Below are 17,673 nucleotides of genomic sequence, written 5' to 3'. Positions count from 1 at the left end.
CTACAGGGCTCAGTCCAGCTCTTTATATCATCTTTTTATCTTGCACCCATTTCCTATTATCTTGCTTTTTATTTTTAATTCTCTGGGATTCTTTCTCACAATGTGGGAGATAGTACACTATAGCAGTGCAGCTTACGTACCCTTTGAAGCTGTCGAGGAGGTCCTCTGAGACCTGTGTGATGTGAGCACCCATCTCGGTGAGATGAGGAACAGCCGCTCCGCAGAGCCATTTCCACCAGCTCCTGGGAGGCCTGGTTTAAGGCTGCTGGTGGGCACAACAGGAGCCGACTAGAAGGAGCACAACAGCAGACATTGTGATGCATACTGTGGGGGGCGAACCTCACTGCTGCATTCATTAAAATTAAGAATCTTTTGCAAAAGCTGTTTCTGAGAAACTGATGAGAACAAAGTTTTTTTTCTTCCACACATCACCGTTTTCAACATGTACATACACACAGCATTAACTGCTGCTGAACTGGATTCTTCACAAGTAATATATCCTATATATTCTATTGTTGTTTTTCAGTCATGTGTGAAAGGATGTGTAATACTTACTAATAATCCACCGCTCCATCACCTCCATAGACAGATTTTCACATGCCATCTGTGGTGAACAACGGCTCATTAACTGGCAACAAAGACCGACTCACTGCAACCTTATATGTAAACTTCAAAATCAACCTGTCAGTTGACCACCTTGTAGCCATCAGTATCTTCTTTGCTGCTTTATTCTTGTTCTACTCAATCCTCCCTGAATGTGGTTTAAATGTAACTCCCGAGACCCATTATTATTCTCTAAAGACTCTTAAGGTCCAATGTGTAAGATTTAGGGTGGCTCTATTTACAGAATATGCGAATGCCATATAATATGTATAACTATGTTTTTTTTTGTGTATAATCACCTGAAAATAAGGATGTGTTTTTGTTTTTGTTGTGACATAAGAATGAGAAATGTATCTGAAACAATAAAGCCAAAAACATACATCCAATTAAAAAGATTGTGAATGTTCGTAATAAATAAAAGTGCAGGAATGACAAATTGTTTAAAAGAACACTTGACAACATAGTCAGCACAAAGGATTTTTGTGTTTGAATTCGGTAAAAGTAGCGTAATCTAAAATTCTAGAAAGTTTTGTGTTGAATACATTTTAACAGTTAACCAGTTTTATATAGATATCTATATCATATACAGTATATCATAAGGCAACTATTAAGTAAATAATACACACTATATAGAGTATAGAGTATATATAGTATTTTACCTAAATCGAACATATAAATGCCACTGAAGGTCCACCAACTTAAAATGAGTATGGCGAGTATGGCAATAAAAAAATCTCAGATTATTCTTTATCAGTGTCAAAACATCAAACAACATAATAACAAGTTTAAGAGTTTTTTTAAGAGTTAGAAAGAAAGACTAGAGATTACAGTACAGCAGTTAGACAAGATGAAAACTGTTTCCACTGCAAAATTAATACATGATATTTTCTGACTTCTGTGACTGATCTCTTTTTGCATTTTCTTTGTTTTTAATCAGATATAGCAAGCGCATTGCAGACATCAAGGAATGCCGCGAGCATGTTTTAGTCAACTGGTGAGACTGGCACAATATTAAGAAAGTTTTTATCACTTTTGAGTCACAAATATTCACTGATTTTCTTGGAAATTAACTGTGGGAAGCAAATGTCCTAACCTTAACCCTGTGTTATTACCAGTGGAGCTATGCACAGAGAGAGGAGGCACTTTCTGAGAGGGGCGCTGAAAGAATTATACAAAGTTCTGGAGGATGAACCTGGACTTTTGGGACCAAAGGTAGAAGTAATGACAATAAGAGCTGCGCTTCAGGAAAGTCATTTCATTACTGCAAGTGATAAGAAAAAAAAAATGTTTCCACCCCGCAGACATCTTGGACTTTGGGGAATATTTTGGAGATTAATAGGGAATGACCCCTCATTTCATAGTGATCATGAATCTTAGTTGAGACTCTTTCCTAACATTCCTCTTTCTTTTCTGATCTGTGTGCCAATCAAATCCCCAAGGCCCTGTTCGTCTTCATGGCTCTGTCGTTTTCCCGTGACGAGGTCCTGTGGCTAGTCAGACACTCTGAGAATATGCCAAAGATAAAGATGCCTGAGGACTACATTGACAAGTAGGTCATAGGTGCAGAGGACATGAACCACTGTCTAATGTCTCCCTCGCTGCAACTCCACTGTTCAAATGTTCCTAAACAGTGCAGTAATGCAATTATTCTAAAGTCTTTTTGCTTTTTCTGTTTTCCCAGTCAGATGGCAGAACTGCTGTTCCACATGGAGAAGTTAAGAGCTCTGATGAAAAAGTACAACCATGTAGTTCAACGCTACCACGTGCAGTACCTGGCACAGTTTGACGCCTTGCTTCTCAATGACACCATACAGGTAGCCGTAGATACTGTGACCAGCAATGTCTAATTACTGAATGCATCCATTATTCTCCATCTTCCGTATGTATTAAGACATCGTTTTCTCCTCTGCAGAACATTTATGTATGTCCAGAAGAGGAGTCAGTCCTGATGAGCTCATTCGTCTGCACCCTGTCTGCTCTATCAATCAAACAAGGTAAACAAAGCATAATACTGCAGATCATCTTAGCCCAGTAACCCAGTATTGTTTCTCTTTTTAAAATGCAACATAATACATTTAATTTGAATATTGATGGATTTCATTTTACTCTGCAGTGGAAAACAAAGAGGAGTTTGACCTCAGAGCAATTAGACTGGACTGGTTGAGATTGCAGGTAGGTAGGTTTGTCACAACATATAAAGTATTACCCAATATTCAGTTGTCATTTTAAAACTTGCCGAATGCCTCTTTAAGATTTTCTTTGTCTCCTACACAAGGCCTACACAAGTGTGAACAAGGCCAATCTTCCACTAAAGGACTACACTGACTTAGCGAAGGTGATGAACATGATTCAGTTTCACACCAGGATGGTGGACAGCGTGGACGAACTTCTACAGGAGACGTCTGAGGTGTCCATACTCAGGTCAGTCTCTCCTCTCCTCTCCTCTCCTCTCCTCTCCTCCTTTGTTGAATTCTTCTTCGTTTTTGTTTTGTTTCCCAGCTTCTACCCGCGTGTCTTTGAGAAGATGTTTTGCCAGAGCAGCGAGGAGATGACCATGAAGCGTTACCTCATGGCCTTCCCATCTGTCTGTTCTCACTTCAGCTATTGTGGAAACCCTCTCTGTCCAGAAGAGGTCAGTGTTCAGTCATTTGCCGACAAAGCTATTAATCCTCAGGAGCAGTGAATTAATACACTGGTTTCGCTCTACACGAAATTTGATTTCTAGCACTTCTATGTCATGAGCTGCATCATGAAAGCTACATAATTTTTTTAAATTCATAACAACATTTTTGACTTTATACTCTCAGATACTGAGATATTCTTTGCTAGTAGATCACATAAGTAAAATTATAACAGCTGTTTTCCAGTTTAAAGCAGTTCGTGTACAGTAAAAAGTGAACTAAATGTGAGAAAGGATTATTACTATTAGGGGAATATGTGGTGTACTATGTGGCGTTGTGTTCTGTGCCTTGGTAAATGCTTAATGTTGTCTTCTGTCGTTGTACATTGCACATTCGCACATACTGCACTTGCCACTGTCTGTGTGTGTAGATAGAGGTAATGGAGAAGAGGAGTCTGCGCCTGTGTGTGACCTTCCTGGAGCAGATAGCCAAGCTGACCAGCACTGTTGTGTTAGAGATATGTGCTGAGCAGTGCAACCTCAATGACCAGGTGAAGTCTATTTCAGGTTTTAAAGAAACTAATTATCCAGCACAGATTGATTCTGCCAAATTCTATATCCAGATATAAGCACACTAGTCACAGCTTGGTATCAGTGGGTTTAGCTGGAGGCAAAGGACAGAACTAGAGAATTTGAACAAAATGATAAGACAAGTCTAAAACTCTGGAGTTGATTAATGTGGTGTTGTTTCTCTAATCCCTTGATGAAAACATGACTAAAGTATTTAGTTTTTGAGTGCTTCAGTGCAAAACTCCCATGCTTGTCTTTGAGCATGTTACCCAATATCTGTTGGGCTGAATTCTTCCTCCCTATGTCTCTCTGTCTTTCTTTCCCCTCCATCTTCTCTCCTTCTCTGCATCCACCTCTTTCCACTTGATAACCCCTTAGTTGCAGCCCAAGCACTGCGCCGAGAGCATCAGCGCAGCTCGCTACAGGAAGCAAAAGAAGCCGATGCCAAAGAAAGGAGAAGTCCAGAAAGAGAAGCCAGGCGCTGAAAGCCTGAGGAAAGACCGAGCCGTCATCACCAAGTTAGCATTTCTTTTTGTTTCCAGGATTATTACTTTTTCTGATTATCTCACCTGATCCATCAGTAATATGTGTATAGTATAACGACTTGGCAGAAGGTTAGAAAAGTGAATTCAATCAATACAGCCCCGATTTATGAAGACATGCAGCATGAACAGCATTTGTTCAGGTCAAAGATTAAATAAACATTCAGCAGTGTGCAATTGTGATTCACATAGGTTAATGCAGTTCATGTTGGTAGAAATGTTTTAATGTTTGCTGACATTTTCAAATGATTTCATTCACCCTGTGACACATTTCTTGCCTCAAGTTATCAGGGGGGGCAGGATTAAAATGCCTCGCCTACAAGCCATTATTTGTTCTAAACTTTATTACCCTTCAAGATGAGTTGAAGGCTAATAAATTAAGCTGTTAGAAATAAGAAACAAAATGCCTCAGCGTGTTAAGAAAATACTTTACGTTGGCATTTTGACCGGTTTGATCATATTCTGTATATGGCTGCAATTAGAAAGCAAACTAATTAAGTCTGAAGAGTTGTAATTCTGTCTCACTCCCTCCTCTCAGTTTTCCTCCCTGCTGCCTCATTGTGGATATGTTTTACAATTTTCCAACATGTTTATTACCTTATTTGTCTGAGAAAAGCACAGTCATTGTCAAAATATTTGTCCTACTGGAAGTTCCTAAAGACTTGCATCCTCCCTTCTCTCTCTCTCCTTCTTTCTCCCTTGTCTCCTAGTATGGACAAGATGCATCTGATGCTGACAGAGCTCTGCTCCTGCTACAGCCTTTGCAGTGACTTCATTATTTTCGACCACATCGTTGTTCCTACAGAGTTCCTCCTTTCTCATCTGGAGATACGCCTCTCTGAGTATGCTGCCTGGGGATGGGGGGCACTATAACATTTGTCTGAATAAATTATGCAATGAGTCCTGAGGTGATATTTCTTAATTTCTCCCATGCTCACTAGAAACTATCTCATGTGGAACAGAAGTGTTTGGATTATTTTTATTTTTTTGCATATGTCACTTCAACAGCTCCACAATTACTGTCAGAAATATGCTAATTACTGTCATGAGCGCCCACATTCATCGTGACAGGAACATTCTGTCCATGTAATATTGTTTCGACTGCCAGTGTAAACATACTATACAACTGTACCTCGTTGTATTAACATAACGTCATCACTGATCTATATGCTGAACAGAAGCTGTACATTTAAAAAAAATTCTGAGCAGGGTGTGACTGAGCAAAAGCATATCAAGCTGAATTTTCTCCAAAATGTCACTCATTCAGTTTCGCACACAGCCCTCCTGACAATTAGGAAAACTTTGGAGCTTGTTTCTTATGAAATGTCTCCTCCATCGCTATAATGATCCTGTCCTGATTTCTCTGTGTTGCACCCACTTAAAAATCTGAGAAGAGATCCATCATGTCACTCCGTTGTTCTGTGTCATTTCAGTGCTAACTGTTATTTAGATTAGGGATTGGTACCAGGGCAACCTAATGTTTCTGTGTATATGCTCTGCTTAGTCTCCCTGTCTTAGCTGATGATTATCTCCCCTCTCACCCTAAAATTAGCACCCTATGAGTAGCAGCATGCTCAGCAGTGATTGGTTCTTCCATGGCCAAAATTGTAAATATAGTTAAGCCAGGAAGAGAAAGAGAGAGCGTAAAGGGCCCTGACAAACAAAACAAATACAATCGGAGTGAAGCCCTGGAGCAGTGAATGTGCTGACCTAATGAGAGTATGTTACCATGGCTCGTTTAACCAGTTTTAAGATCCCATCTGTTGGCCCTCAGTCCACTCTGACCTGGTGATAACTGACGTTGGTTAAACATGTTTCCCCAGGATCATCGTGAGAATGGCCAATTACAATCAGACCACCCAGGAAATAGCCCGTCCATCGGACCTCCTGGCGGGGTTAAGAGCCTACACAGCCAGCCTTCACAGCCTCCCTGGCTACATCAATGTGGATGTAACCCGACTGGTGAAGAACGTCCTTCTGCAGCAAACACAGCCGCTGGACTCACGTGGAGCACAGACCATCACGACCCTCTACACAAACTGGTGTGTGTAATATATATGTGTGTCTACTGTGTTCTGCATGCAAGTGTCCATTTAAAACACACATACCTAAATATATATTGTTTGGTTGACATATCATCACACACAGAAAGGCACAGGAAGTGTCATGCATGCACATAGCACAGAAACTAGCACACACAAGTACATCCTCTTGGTTTTTCTCTCTGTCTTTCTCTCTCTCACACTTTATCTCTCTTCAATTTAAACATCTGTTGCATAAAAGTTTTCTTTACTTGTTTTTTCTTCCCCCAAGGTATCTGGAGAGTCTCTTACGTCAAGCCAGCAATGCCCTCATTGTCCACTGTCCCACGATGCACTGCTTTGTCAGCCAGTCTTCAGAAAATGAACCAAGTTTCAAAGCAGAGGAGTTTTCAGATATATCAGGTCAGCGCCGCAGCTTAATTACAGTCATCTAATCTGTAGCATGACTCAGTATGTCTCTATGAACCTTAAGGTGTCTTTCATTACATGGATGAATGCACGCGGCTCTAATAATAAGGATTTAGAGGTGCAACAGTTTTGTCATCACCTCTGTCTTTCTCTAAAAAGGCGATAAAGGAAATTGAGTAAAACTAATATGAAGCTTTCATTGCATGTCGCATCGCAGGATGAAGCAATTCAGATGACGGTCATTAGTGACATTCAGAGCTTAGTATCCATAGCAACAACTCTAACTTTTGGGAGAGGTTTACTATGAGCTTATCCAAGTTGTACGCTACATTCGTGTATTTAAGCTCCTGCAGAGAATTTTTGTCGTGTGGGTGTAATCTTTTGGATGACAAGTGCAAAAAGGCATGGATGAGGAAGAAATGTCTTCCTTCATTTTCACCTTTTGCAGTCATTTGGTCTTCCTCTTGACAGAATCATAAAATTCCCCTGTAATCAAAGGTTTTTTTAATGATCACAGTCCCACCGATCCAAAAGATGACTCACAACTTACACCACACCACATGCAGAGGTTGACTTATTGCTCAAGAGGATGTGGAGCTTGTTATTGTGGTGGTGTGCAGTATTTTTCTTTCACACCTCCTGTCATGCAGTTTATTCTGACACTGCCTGCTTAATGTAGAGTTCAGTATTGCTTATCATTTCCCCCACTCTTTTGTCACTGTCTCATAACTAGTCCAGCATCACAGAGCTTCTCTTTATGACTCCCATTGTAGGAACAGTGGACCTTGTAAATGTCGTAATGCTATATTCAATCCACTACAGACCAACAGCTCATGCACACACAAATACACATGAATATGAAATACACCTACACTCAGAGATGCATTCACAAGATATGCACACACTCAGTATCTTGGAGACCACTGCTCTTAAATAGACGCCCCCCCCCCCCCCCCCCCCTCCACAACGTCATCATTGTCTATATTTACACTGTTGTGAAGTATCACGGTGACTCACTCGCCCATCTATTAACCACCTCCAATTCTAACCACACATGTTCTGAACCACCCATATTCAGGCAGAGATGTTGAGCTGAGTGAATGGGCTCATAGCCACAGTGGTCTCTCTTTCATTTTATTCATCTGCACTCACGAATTTCAACTGTGTCCTGTTATTTGTGTCACCGGTAGAGAGTCAAGCTTGTGTCAGTCTCATGTAAAAAAAAACACACACTGAGAGCAAACCACACATCTCTACTTGAGCCTGGTTCCTGTTGTGCATTTTTGTAAACACATTTGGCTGCTTGATGTCAACATCAATTTAAGCTTCAGTTGATCCCACATGTTCCTCCAAATCGTGATCCTTAAATTATTCATATCACCGTCTGAACAGAGTTACAGGCCCTGGTGGAGCTAATTGGTCCATATGGCGTGAAGTTTCTGAGCGAGAACCTGATGTGGCACATCACCTCTCAAGTCAGTGAGCTGAAGGTACAGTATGATGCAAAGGATGTGGATCAGTTGCCTGCTGGATTATCTGAAGGACTTTGATGAAAATTGAATATTACTTGCATGTAGCAGAGAGACTTTACTGCCTTACAACATTGCAATATCATCAGAAGAAGCTATAATTTTATGCCCTGACTATTTTACCCCCCAAAAAAGTCACTTCCATGAAGAAAATTTTTGTATTATATACCAAAAAATGCTTTGCTTAAAAGTTCCCCTTTATCTAATTTGTCTCTATCTAACAGTTAATACTTCACATACACAAAACCAGTTAGTACTCCTGTAATGTGTCAGACTAACCACATTGACACCTATGATTGAAGTTACGGAGTTGCAGCACTGTAGCTCTGAACTTACTGACAGATCCGTCACAGCTATGACCTCTCTCCATTATAACTGCCATCTGGAAATGTCTTTTTTTTCACTTATTTCACTTCCTTCTCTTCTGTTAGAAACTGGTGATTGAAAATATGGATATCCTGGTACAGATGAAGAACAACTTTGATAAGCCAGAGGAAATGGTCAACCTTAAAAAGAGGCTGACAGGTGAGAAGTGGAGAGGGGAATGTGGGAGGTAGGGGGTTGAAAGGTATGGATAAAAGGTGTAGAGACAGGAGATGAGGTAGAAAGAAGAAGGAATGTGATGACAGCAGAACGATAACAAGAAACTTACGTTCTCATTGACATTCGTTCTCATTGACATTCACAGACGTATCTTTATAGTTCACCAGCAGATCAGGAGGAGCCTGTTCTTTGTACGTCACGTTTTAATGCAGGCTGACATGATATTAGTCTCCTAAAATGATCTTATTAATTCTCATCTGGAGCTCAACTGAGGATTCATCTGTTAGTCTGGGATGAAGCTCTCCTCCGTGTATCGTAAGCACACCTCCGTTAGGTTTTTAATATAGAGAAAAGCATAAAATTGAGAATGATGTCTGGTGTTGGAGAACAAGCTCACAGATCTTCTCACCTTTTTCTTTTGTTGTATCATTAGCAACAATGTGTGAGGACACTGAGGAAGGCAGAGCCTGAAATGTCTGTCTGTGTAACTGGTAATAATAACAAGAAAGAAAGAAATAGAAATAGAGAAATTACTGTCTATGTGAAGACCGAATAAATAAAGTCTATCGTATGTTATGATATGATATGTTATAATCTTATTACTGTCTCACCTTTACAAGAGTGGCACTTTCGTTGGCTTAGAGTCAGCGGTATCTAAAAGTAATTAAAGTGCAAATAACCAGGTGAAACTCTTCAGAATGATAATCTTATTTGCATGATGATGAATAACTAGTCACACATTTTACCAGCGTTGTACTAGAGGACACTGATTTACTGCTTTACATATGAGCTGAAAGCCTCTGATCTGTTTCATATGCACTTCTAGGTGGAGAGAACGTGCTGAAGAGGATGACCATCATCGGGGTGATCCTGTCCTTCAGATCAATGGCACAGGACTGTCTGAAAAATGTAATGTCAAGATTTTAAGATAATATACAACTCGTACAGTAGATGTCTGATATGCTGATGAAACTGTTTGCAATAGAGTGAAGCTACAACAGACAAGAGGTTGTGATACTTTATGAATTAGGGAACTAATGATGGTTGGAAGAAAGCTGCCCTTGACCACTTGATGTGTAAAGGTCTTTCCTCTGTAATATTGTGCCACATAATCCTGCAATCTAGATCCTGCGGAAGCATTGCCCCTACCTGATGGGGCCCATCGAATGCCTGAGGAACTTCATCTCCCCCGAAGATGAGATCAAGGTAAACCACGGTTTTTATACCACTTCATGACAGCTACAGTACACTGTAAAAAAAGACATCCATATGTTGCAATAACACTAGAGGAATTGCGATAGTCAGGCTTTCACTGTGCATGAATCATCCCATCACAGTTTATCAACAGTATATTAACAGTTTATTTTTACTGGGCCAACTTGATGTGGGAGAATTTATGATGAAAGCATATTATTGTATTTATATTCATACAAATGTATTTACATTTGAGACTTTGGGGAATTGACTGATCAGAGGTTAAGAATGCAGAATATACTCTACACAATGTATGGCAGAATGTCAATTATGTAAATAGTAGACAGTGTGCAACAGTTGATCCGAGTGGGAGAGTTGCAGAGAAACATTTTTTTTTTATTCTCTAGTACCAACCAAATTAAATTCCTTATCTCCCTCTGGAGCAATCTTTGTGACTCATGAACTCCCCCCTCCCCTACTTACGTCTGGCCTCTGAGTGAGGCATGACAGCCGTGCCACAGCCGGGGCCAGGATAACCCCAAAGACGTCAGCAGCCTGCTCATGCCTCCGTGAGAGAGACTCTGATCACTGCTGCAGCTCTGCACTCTCAACCACATCAGTGGAAACATTCTGCCCAGACAGGCCAACCATGCATGAAACCAGAAATAGGGCAAGATCAAAACCTGTGTGTCAAGACAAAGACACCCACCGCTGATTTAATGCTGCTCCTTAGAGAACATATTGTGGATGATACCTGAAATGCAAAGCACAGATCATTATCACGCTGGCTGTGTTTTTGTTTCTTAGCATGGGGCAAAATTAAAATGAAATGGTGCATTAAATTTAAATTGCTCTTCACGCGTGCATTACGCAACTCTTTGCTGCAGAAACTGCTTATTTTAGCTGCACATAAATGCTTCATACCCTTACAGGTGACTCTAAGTGTTTTCGAGCTGGCCTCTGCTGCAGGATTTAAGTGTGATATTGATCCGGGCCTTGTCACAGCTATCAGCAGCATGCAGACAGGTAACACTAAAACTATTAGTGCCACTTCTGTACACGGCATTGATCTAATTGCTTATTCATCAGGAAAAGACGATGTCAAGTATTTTATTTGTTAATGCTTTCTTTTTAGATAACATCTCAGTTGATGAGGAACACAAGATTTCCTGTTTGCTGCTGGTGTACGTGGCTGTGTCCCTGCCTACCCTGGCCATGGACCCCAACTCCTACTACAGCCGAGAGCATGGAGGTGCATATTCTTTCATCAGTTTCCAGCTGCTACAAACTGCTTGACAGTAATTAGTCTCCAGACAGCCCTCAACCAAATACTAATCACTCTTTCTTCTGCTGATAGTGTCTGAAAAAGGTGCACCCTGAAACTTGATGCTTGTTAGCATCTCTGTGTATCATACTTTCCAGTCTGACTGACGTGGTCTGAAGCAAAGTATGTTGGTTAATGAGAAACACGTTTCTGTTGAGAGGCTTTTGTTTACAGATAACTTCGGCTGACGTGCATTGATACAGTTACTCTTGGCACGTGGGGCTGCTGACCCTAACCACTTGGCTCCGTGCCTGGACTGCAACATTAAGAACAGCAAATAGCCAAGATTTCTATCAAAGCACAGGGTGGCGTTTGTCTGAGATTATTTTCTTTGTCTCTATTTTCCATTGGCATGTTTGAAATAGATTTACCCTGTGAGTGGTTACAGCTCATTAAGTACATTTTTTCTAATTGTTGGACCACAGAAACATCCCCTCTGTGGCTGAAGTTACAGGACATGCTACTCTAACTCTCTATACTCTATTTTTCAGTGTTGAATTTTGCATATTTTAATTTTTTTTAGGCCACAACAACAACATCCACTGTTTAGCTACAGCTATCAACCAGCTGGCTGCTGCCATGTTCACTGTTCAGAACAAGAACATCGAGCAGCAACTCAAAGAGTTTCTCCTGGTGAGTGCAAACATTTTACCGAGATTCAAAAGATGGTAAATGATTACAATCCTTCCTATCAGTTTCAACTAGGTGTCACATCAAGATAAACCTTGGTAGGAAATAAGAAAATCTGTTTTTTATTATCTTTCTATATGTCAGACTTCTTTTTTTCATTTCATACTGAACAGTTCTACCTCTTTAGGCTTCTCAAAATTGAAAAAGAAGCCCTCGAAGGAAAAATCACTTTAGTTGAACGATGCCTTTGATGAGGGGTCTGATATAAAGATTGCTTTGTATTGTGGAGCAAGCAGAAATGACTGATTTAATAAATATTTTCACAGATCATGGCAGGGTAGAAATAATCCTAGAAAGGCTAAATAAATTTAATTGTTTAATACAAATAAATGTAATCAACATGACGAGGGATTAATGGTTTCTTGGACACACTACTCCGACAGTATTTCACTTAAAGAGCTTTCTCAAGACTCTGCCAACCTTTGCCCTAGTTGAGGTCAAGTCCACCAGTGTAAAAATGTTCCAGTTGTTTGATCTGCCTCTTTTTAACTTTGTGTTGTTCCACAGCTGGCCTCCTCCACTCTGCTTCAGTTGGGACAAAATGTGGAAAAAATGGAGAGCAAAAACCGAGAGTCTGTCTACCTGCTCCTACACATGGTAGGCCTGCCAGTGCAATATGAATCAAATTTACAATAAGGCGTAAGTGGGTTTATAAATTTGCTGATGGAAAAAGGTATGGCCCTTCATTAACTGAGGTTTTTCTTGTTTACAATAAGCCATCATGCCTGCAGTGTCTTCTGTAATAGCCTGTTCTTTATCTTTAAAGCGCTACTAAATGAATAATTACAATAAAGTCATTAAGAAAATCTTATAAACCCTTTATAATACATGTGCATATTTTAGAATAGAACTAAAACCAGATGAATAAAGAGTTTTTTCTATATGCATCTGAGCCTACATTAAAGTATAAGAACTGCAGGAAAAGTGGTATTAATCGCCAACCTTCAAATCAAATCCTGAACATATATTACAGTAACTTTGTGCTATGAAAAATCATTCTCATGCAAATGTGTTTACAATATTAGATTGGTGCTCAAATCCCATGAAAACATCATTAAATAGATGAGATGAATTGATAAACCCTAATTTTTGTCCAAAACCAATTAAAACACATCAATGAACGTTGCTGTTGCTGGTTTTTCTGAGACTGAGTGACTTTTAGGCGACTCTGATGCCTTTTCATTTGAGTCTGACACCTGAAACTGAGGATGTCCTAAAATGAACACTGTAAGGATGGTGTATGAGGGATTCAAACTCAGACTGCAGTACCCATGTAATAAAGGAACATGTCACTGGTGCAACAGCAACGTTCATTGATGTGTTTTAATTGGTTTTGGACAAAAATTAGGGTCTATAAACAGCAACAACAGCAACAACAGCAACAATATTGTAGCTATTGTCAGCAATCCATGTGAATTTGCTAGACGACCAGGAACCAGCTATGATTATGTGTGTTAAGTTGACTGACGAGACGTGAGGTTTCGGTTTCGCATCTGTTTCTTGATTCATGTGCACACGAAACGTGTTTCTATTTAATTAATCTACCACTGAAAATAGTCCCTTAAGGCACTGTTTTTTCCTGTTTGCTAAAACGTCCAGTGTGATTTTTAAAGATTACAATGAGTTTTGAAACAGCCAGGTCTTTGTCGTTTAATGGGATTTGTTATCCATTAACTCTTTGACATCTTTTTTTAACACTAATTCCCTCAGATTGTGGAGGAATCTCCGTTCTTGAGCCAAGACATGCTGGAGAGCTGCTTCCCGTATGTTCTTCTCCGGAACGCCTACAGAGAGGTGTACAGGTCCTTCATCATCACTCTGGGCTGAAGATTTAGTTTCACACTTTCAATTTAACATTTATTTATCAAAGAGACTATTTTCAATGTGTGTGCATGTTTTGTTTTCATTAGCATTCAGTCTCTTATTCATAGAGTTCTACACACGGGGTTAACCATGGCCTTGGATGTTTTTCATCCCACTTAGGGTCGATAATGTTTCCTGTGAGTCAACAAACAAACTTACTTTTATGGTGTTTATCTGCCAGTATTACTGTGTATATTTACAACTGCTGTATTATTACTAATATCACATTGAAGAATTTAAATGCAAATTAGAAATATTCTCTAACATCCTTTTTATATCTTACACATCAGTATCAGACACATTATGACATAAAGAAAACATGTTTTAAACATGTTTAGAATCAAATCACAAGGTTTTTAATAGATTATTGTATAAATAGTTGATGTTAAAACATTTTCCTTGAATAAAGAAGATAATAATATGCTATTTGTTTTCTTTTTGGTCTATATTCAACAAGTGTCCCTCGTCTATTCCCAGTCTGTCCTCCACCCTCGATACCCTCCCATTCTTCCTCCCTGGATGATACTCTTATCCTCTTCATTTTTCATATACAATTTAAATGATGCACTTCAGTTTTGCAAAACCAGAAGTGCTTGTTGCTAATAATAGACCCCTCATTTTTTTTTCTTCTTCTTCTTTTTTTTTTTTGCAATCAGCACTGCAGTTCTTTCTTCCTCCTTTTTTCCCCCCTCCTCCCTTCTCACCCTGTTCTGCAGCTATATCCGCTTGGTTGCCACACTGGAGATATGGATGTTCACATCCGCTTGCGTATGTTGTGCGTGTGTGTGTGTGTGAAGGGACCCAAGCTTTTCACAAGAACACAAGAGGTTCAAATCCCACTACAGGCAACACTTACGTGAATACACAGATGAGTATTCATGCATGAACAAATTGCAGATCACAAATTAAATCACATAAAAATCACTAAGTAAAACTAAACTTAAGCTTTATTTCATGAGTGGGTTATAAGTGAGTGTTTATAAAAAGTTAAAGTCGAGTAAATATCTAGTATGTTGTGCCACTGAGACAAAAGTTCTGTTATGTGCAGATTAATCAGTTAAGAGGTTTGCTCCTTCTTATTTCGTCAAAAAATAAATATAAAAAATGTATTATAAGTAGTAGTAGTGATGGTATGATATGTGTCTATTTTATTATTTTTGTATGCAACATGATCTGCAGCTCCACCGTGGATACTGTCCCGAGACACTGAGGATAGTTAATGGTGGAAACTCTGGTCCTGATATAAAGACTCCCTGCTGATTGTGTCGGTGGCAGAGAGGCTCTTCTGCTGACATAGAGGATTATGCACCCACACTCACACACACTGTACACACACTCCAAAATACAGTATACATAAAACACTAGATGTGTAAACACAGAGCAGTGAGTAGATTAACATAAAATAGTACACTGTATACACAGGTTCAAACAAGACAATCACACACGCTGGATTTATGGTAGCACCCAGATGTTAGAGCTCATTCTGTGTCTCTCTTAACGCGTTCAATCACACGCATGGTCTTCAGCAGCCTTCAGAGGTCATGACACCAACTTGCAAGATACACAGAGCACATCTTGGTTTTGTGACATGGAGGACCACACTAGAACGGTAAGACTGCCTTTCATGGTGGTTTGTTTTTCTTACTCTGCACTTGCATTAAATTACTTGCAACATAAAACATTATTTCTCTAAATCTGCTGGACATTCTCTGGTGTTTGTTGGTCATAAAGACGCACAAAGGTTAGATTTGTTTATTTGGTGAATGGTGTGTTTTGCAGAGGTGTCACTTTTACTTTTGTAACATGAAGGCATACTCAGGGCAGACAAAATTATTTGCCTGAAATATGTTTGGGTTAGGGTTAGATTAAGTCTGACTTTTTAAAGTTTTAGTCTTGGATTTTTTATTTCCTATTCAATTTCTGCCTGTAATTCATGTGTTTGCTGTATTATATGCAACAACTGTCTGTAAGCATCCAGTCACGGCTGACATGACTGCTGATTGGTGACATTGTCTGCACTATTACTATCACTAGAGATTCATATGATAAAGTTGACCCTGTCACTAAGCCTGTATTTTCACTATTTTTAGTTTTCGGGAGGAAACATTAACCACATAAATTCATTTTGCAAAGAAGACACACTTCAAAGTTCTGAAAAAAAAAACATGGTTGTGCTCTGTTTTACCTTAGGTACTTTCAGGGGCCTTTAGTTCCTCTACTAACAGGGAACAAACCCACACATAAATCTAATATACAGGACAAAATATGTAAAATAGGTAGTGTGCATGTCAATGTATATCTCAAAGGTGTATTACATTGTTGGCTTTATGCCAGGACCATACGTCTGTCACATCGGGTCCACGACACCGTTTTGGTCCATTCTCCATGCAGCTTCAGAGTGTTTTGTCCGCCAGACTTTGTTAACTAGCTCAGATTTGGTGATTTTTCCTTGGTGGAGGCAATAAGATATTAAAAAATAGCCTAGTGAGCTGTAACCTACAAGCAAGATGGAATCGTATGATAGCTGTGGTGCCTATCACAACCTGTTGTGACCATATATCTATACCCATATATCTGATTATTCCTAAATGTGGATCCGCATCTTAATTCGAAAGGTCCAAATAGCAGAAAAATGCATTACCTACTGACCCTTTCCTCAGTTGGATACCATAGACTGATAATTGTATCGATGTCCTAACACAGCATTAAAAAACATAAACAATATCCAATCCGTCTAAATTTCACCCATCTGGTGTCAACTTGCATTAATCTCTGGCATACACTAATAATTCATTAGTTTTCATTTATTTATTTATTTATTTATTTATTTATTTGCCCCTTAGTGAGTCTGTGCACACCACTGCACAACATGGCAGTCACAGCATGTCTGCAAGAGTGTGTTCATTATAAACAACTGAAGCTGCAAACACGGAAAAATCTCATGTAGCTTATGCTGTAGCTGCTACTAGTCCCTCATAGAACACTGAGTGATCCCTCTGGGGATCACGATGTCTGTAAAAACGTTCATGACAATATATCTAATAGTGGATGAGATATTCAAGTACAAATCTGGACTGACTGACCAACAGACTGCCCTCACTACAGCCACATTACTCAGTATGATCTGTATGACACACTGTTACTGTCCAGGGACTAGTTCTTTGATAAAAAATTGTTTACAGCATATTCTGTTCCTAGAAAGAGAGGTTATACTGAAAGTTGAAATGTGATCTTTGGGGCGGTGGTTGAAAAGTCAAATAAACAAAATAAATGAAAACTACATGACTAAATATCACAGAAGGTGAGACAATGCGCCTTTCGAAATTGGGATGAAACAACCCTTAAATCAAACCCAGATGGTTGATTGGGTGTGATGTTCATCCCCAGAGAAACTTGAGATAATAAACCTTCGACCTGTTGTTGTCCAAAACACTTTGACGTGGGTAAAATCTGATTCCACTTTTGTAAAAACAGAAATGAATGCTCTCTGTGCCCCTCGGCACCCTCAGACTCTTGAACATCTAGTTCCCATGCAGACACACACACACAACATTTTGATGTGATTTATGGTGCCACAAAGTCAGATTTCTCTCTCTGAAGTGTAGGGCTTGTGAGTAATAATTGGCGCAGGTCTCTGAGTGGACAGGGAAAGATCAGAGAGTTTATGTTCGTCATCATAAGAGGGAGACTGAGAGGGTGACGGACAAATGGAGGCAAACAAAATAGTGTAAAGCAAAAGACTGGC

General features: G+C 39.5%; 1 protein-coding gene across 2 annotated transcripts in view; it reads left to right on the top strand.

Moving 5' to 3' along the window:
* Nucleotides 1-14,349, top strand: part of nckap1l (NCK associated protein 1 like) — a 25,284-nt gene extending 10,935 nt beyond the window's left edge. Inside the window, exons 10-31 of one of the 2 annotated variants that reach the window (XM_019270731.2) lie at nucleotides 1,541-1,597; nucleotides 1,719-1,815; nucleotides 2,043-2,152; nucleotides 2,285-2,417; nucleotides 2,516-2,597; nucleotides 2,717-2,779; nucleotides 2,856-3,024; nucleotides 3,103-3,235; nucleotides 3,655-3,774; nucleotides 4,172-4,311; nucleotides 5,046-5,177; nucleotides 6,159-6,377; nucleotides 6,649-6,779; nucleotides 8,178-8,275; nucleotides 8,746-8,839; nucleotides 9,684-9,766; nucleotides 9,983-10,063; nucleotides 10,984-11,077; nucleotides 11,187-11,303; nucleotides 11,899-12,008; nucleotides 12,573-12,662; nucleotides 13,776-14,349. In XM_019270731.2, coding sequence (XP_019126276.2) covers nucleotides 1,541-1,597; nucleotides 1,719-1,815; nucleotides 2,043-2,152; nucleotides 2,285-2,417; nucleotides 2,516-2,597; nucleotides 2,717-2,779; nucleotides 2,856-3,024; nucleotides 3,103-3,235; nucleotides 3,655-3,774; nucleotides 4,172-4,311; nucleotides 5,046-5,177; nucleotides 6,159-6,377; nucleotides 6,649-6,779; nucleotides 8,178-8,275; nucleotides 8,746-8,839; nucleotides 9,684-9,766; nucleotides 9,983-10,063; nucleotides 10,984-11,077; nucleotides 11,187-11,303; nucleotides 11,899-12,008; nucleotides 12,573-12,662; nucleotides 13,776-13,892 — 2,470 coding nt within the window. In that variant the 3' untranslated portion in view covers nucleotides 13,893-14,349. The remainder of the gene's footprint in view (nucleotides 1-1,540; nucleotides 1,598-1,718; nucleotides 1,816-2,042; nucleotides 2,153-2,284; nucleotides 2,418-2,515; nucleotides 2,598-2,716; nucleotides 2,780-2,855; nucleotides 3,025-3,102; nucleotides 3,236-3,654; nucleotides 3,775-4,171; nucleotides 4,312-5,045; nucleotides 5,178-6,158; nucleotides 6,378-6,648; nucleotides 6,780-8,177; nucleotides 8,276-8,745; nucleotides 8,840-9,683; nucleotides 9,767-9,982; nucleotides 10,064-10,983; nucleotides 11,078-11,186; nucleotides 11,304-11,898; nucleotides 12,009-12,572; nucleotides 12,663-13,775) is intronic. The other variant, XM_010732085.3, reaches the window with a different exon arrangement.
* The last annotated feature ends 3,324 nt before the right edge of the window (nucleotides 14,350-17,673 follow it).

The sequence above is a fragment of the Larimichthys crocea genome, chromosome VI (assembly GCF_000972845.2).
Source record: "Larimichthys crocea isolate SSNF chromosome VI, L_crocea_2.0, whole genome shotgun sequence".
Classification (NCBI taxonomy): domain Eukaryota; kingdom Metazoa; phylum Chordata; class Actinopteri; family Sciaenidae; genus Larimichthys; species Larimichthys crocea.
This window is presented reverse-complemented; position numbering and strand designations above follow the sequence as displayed.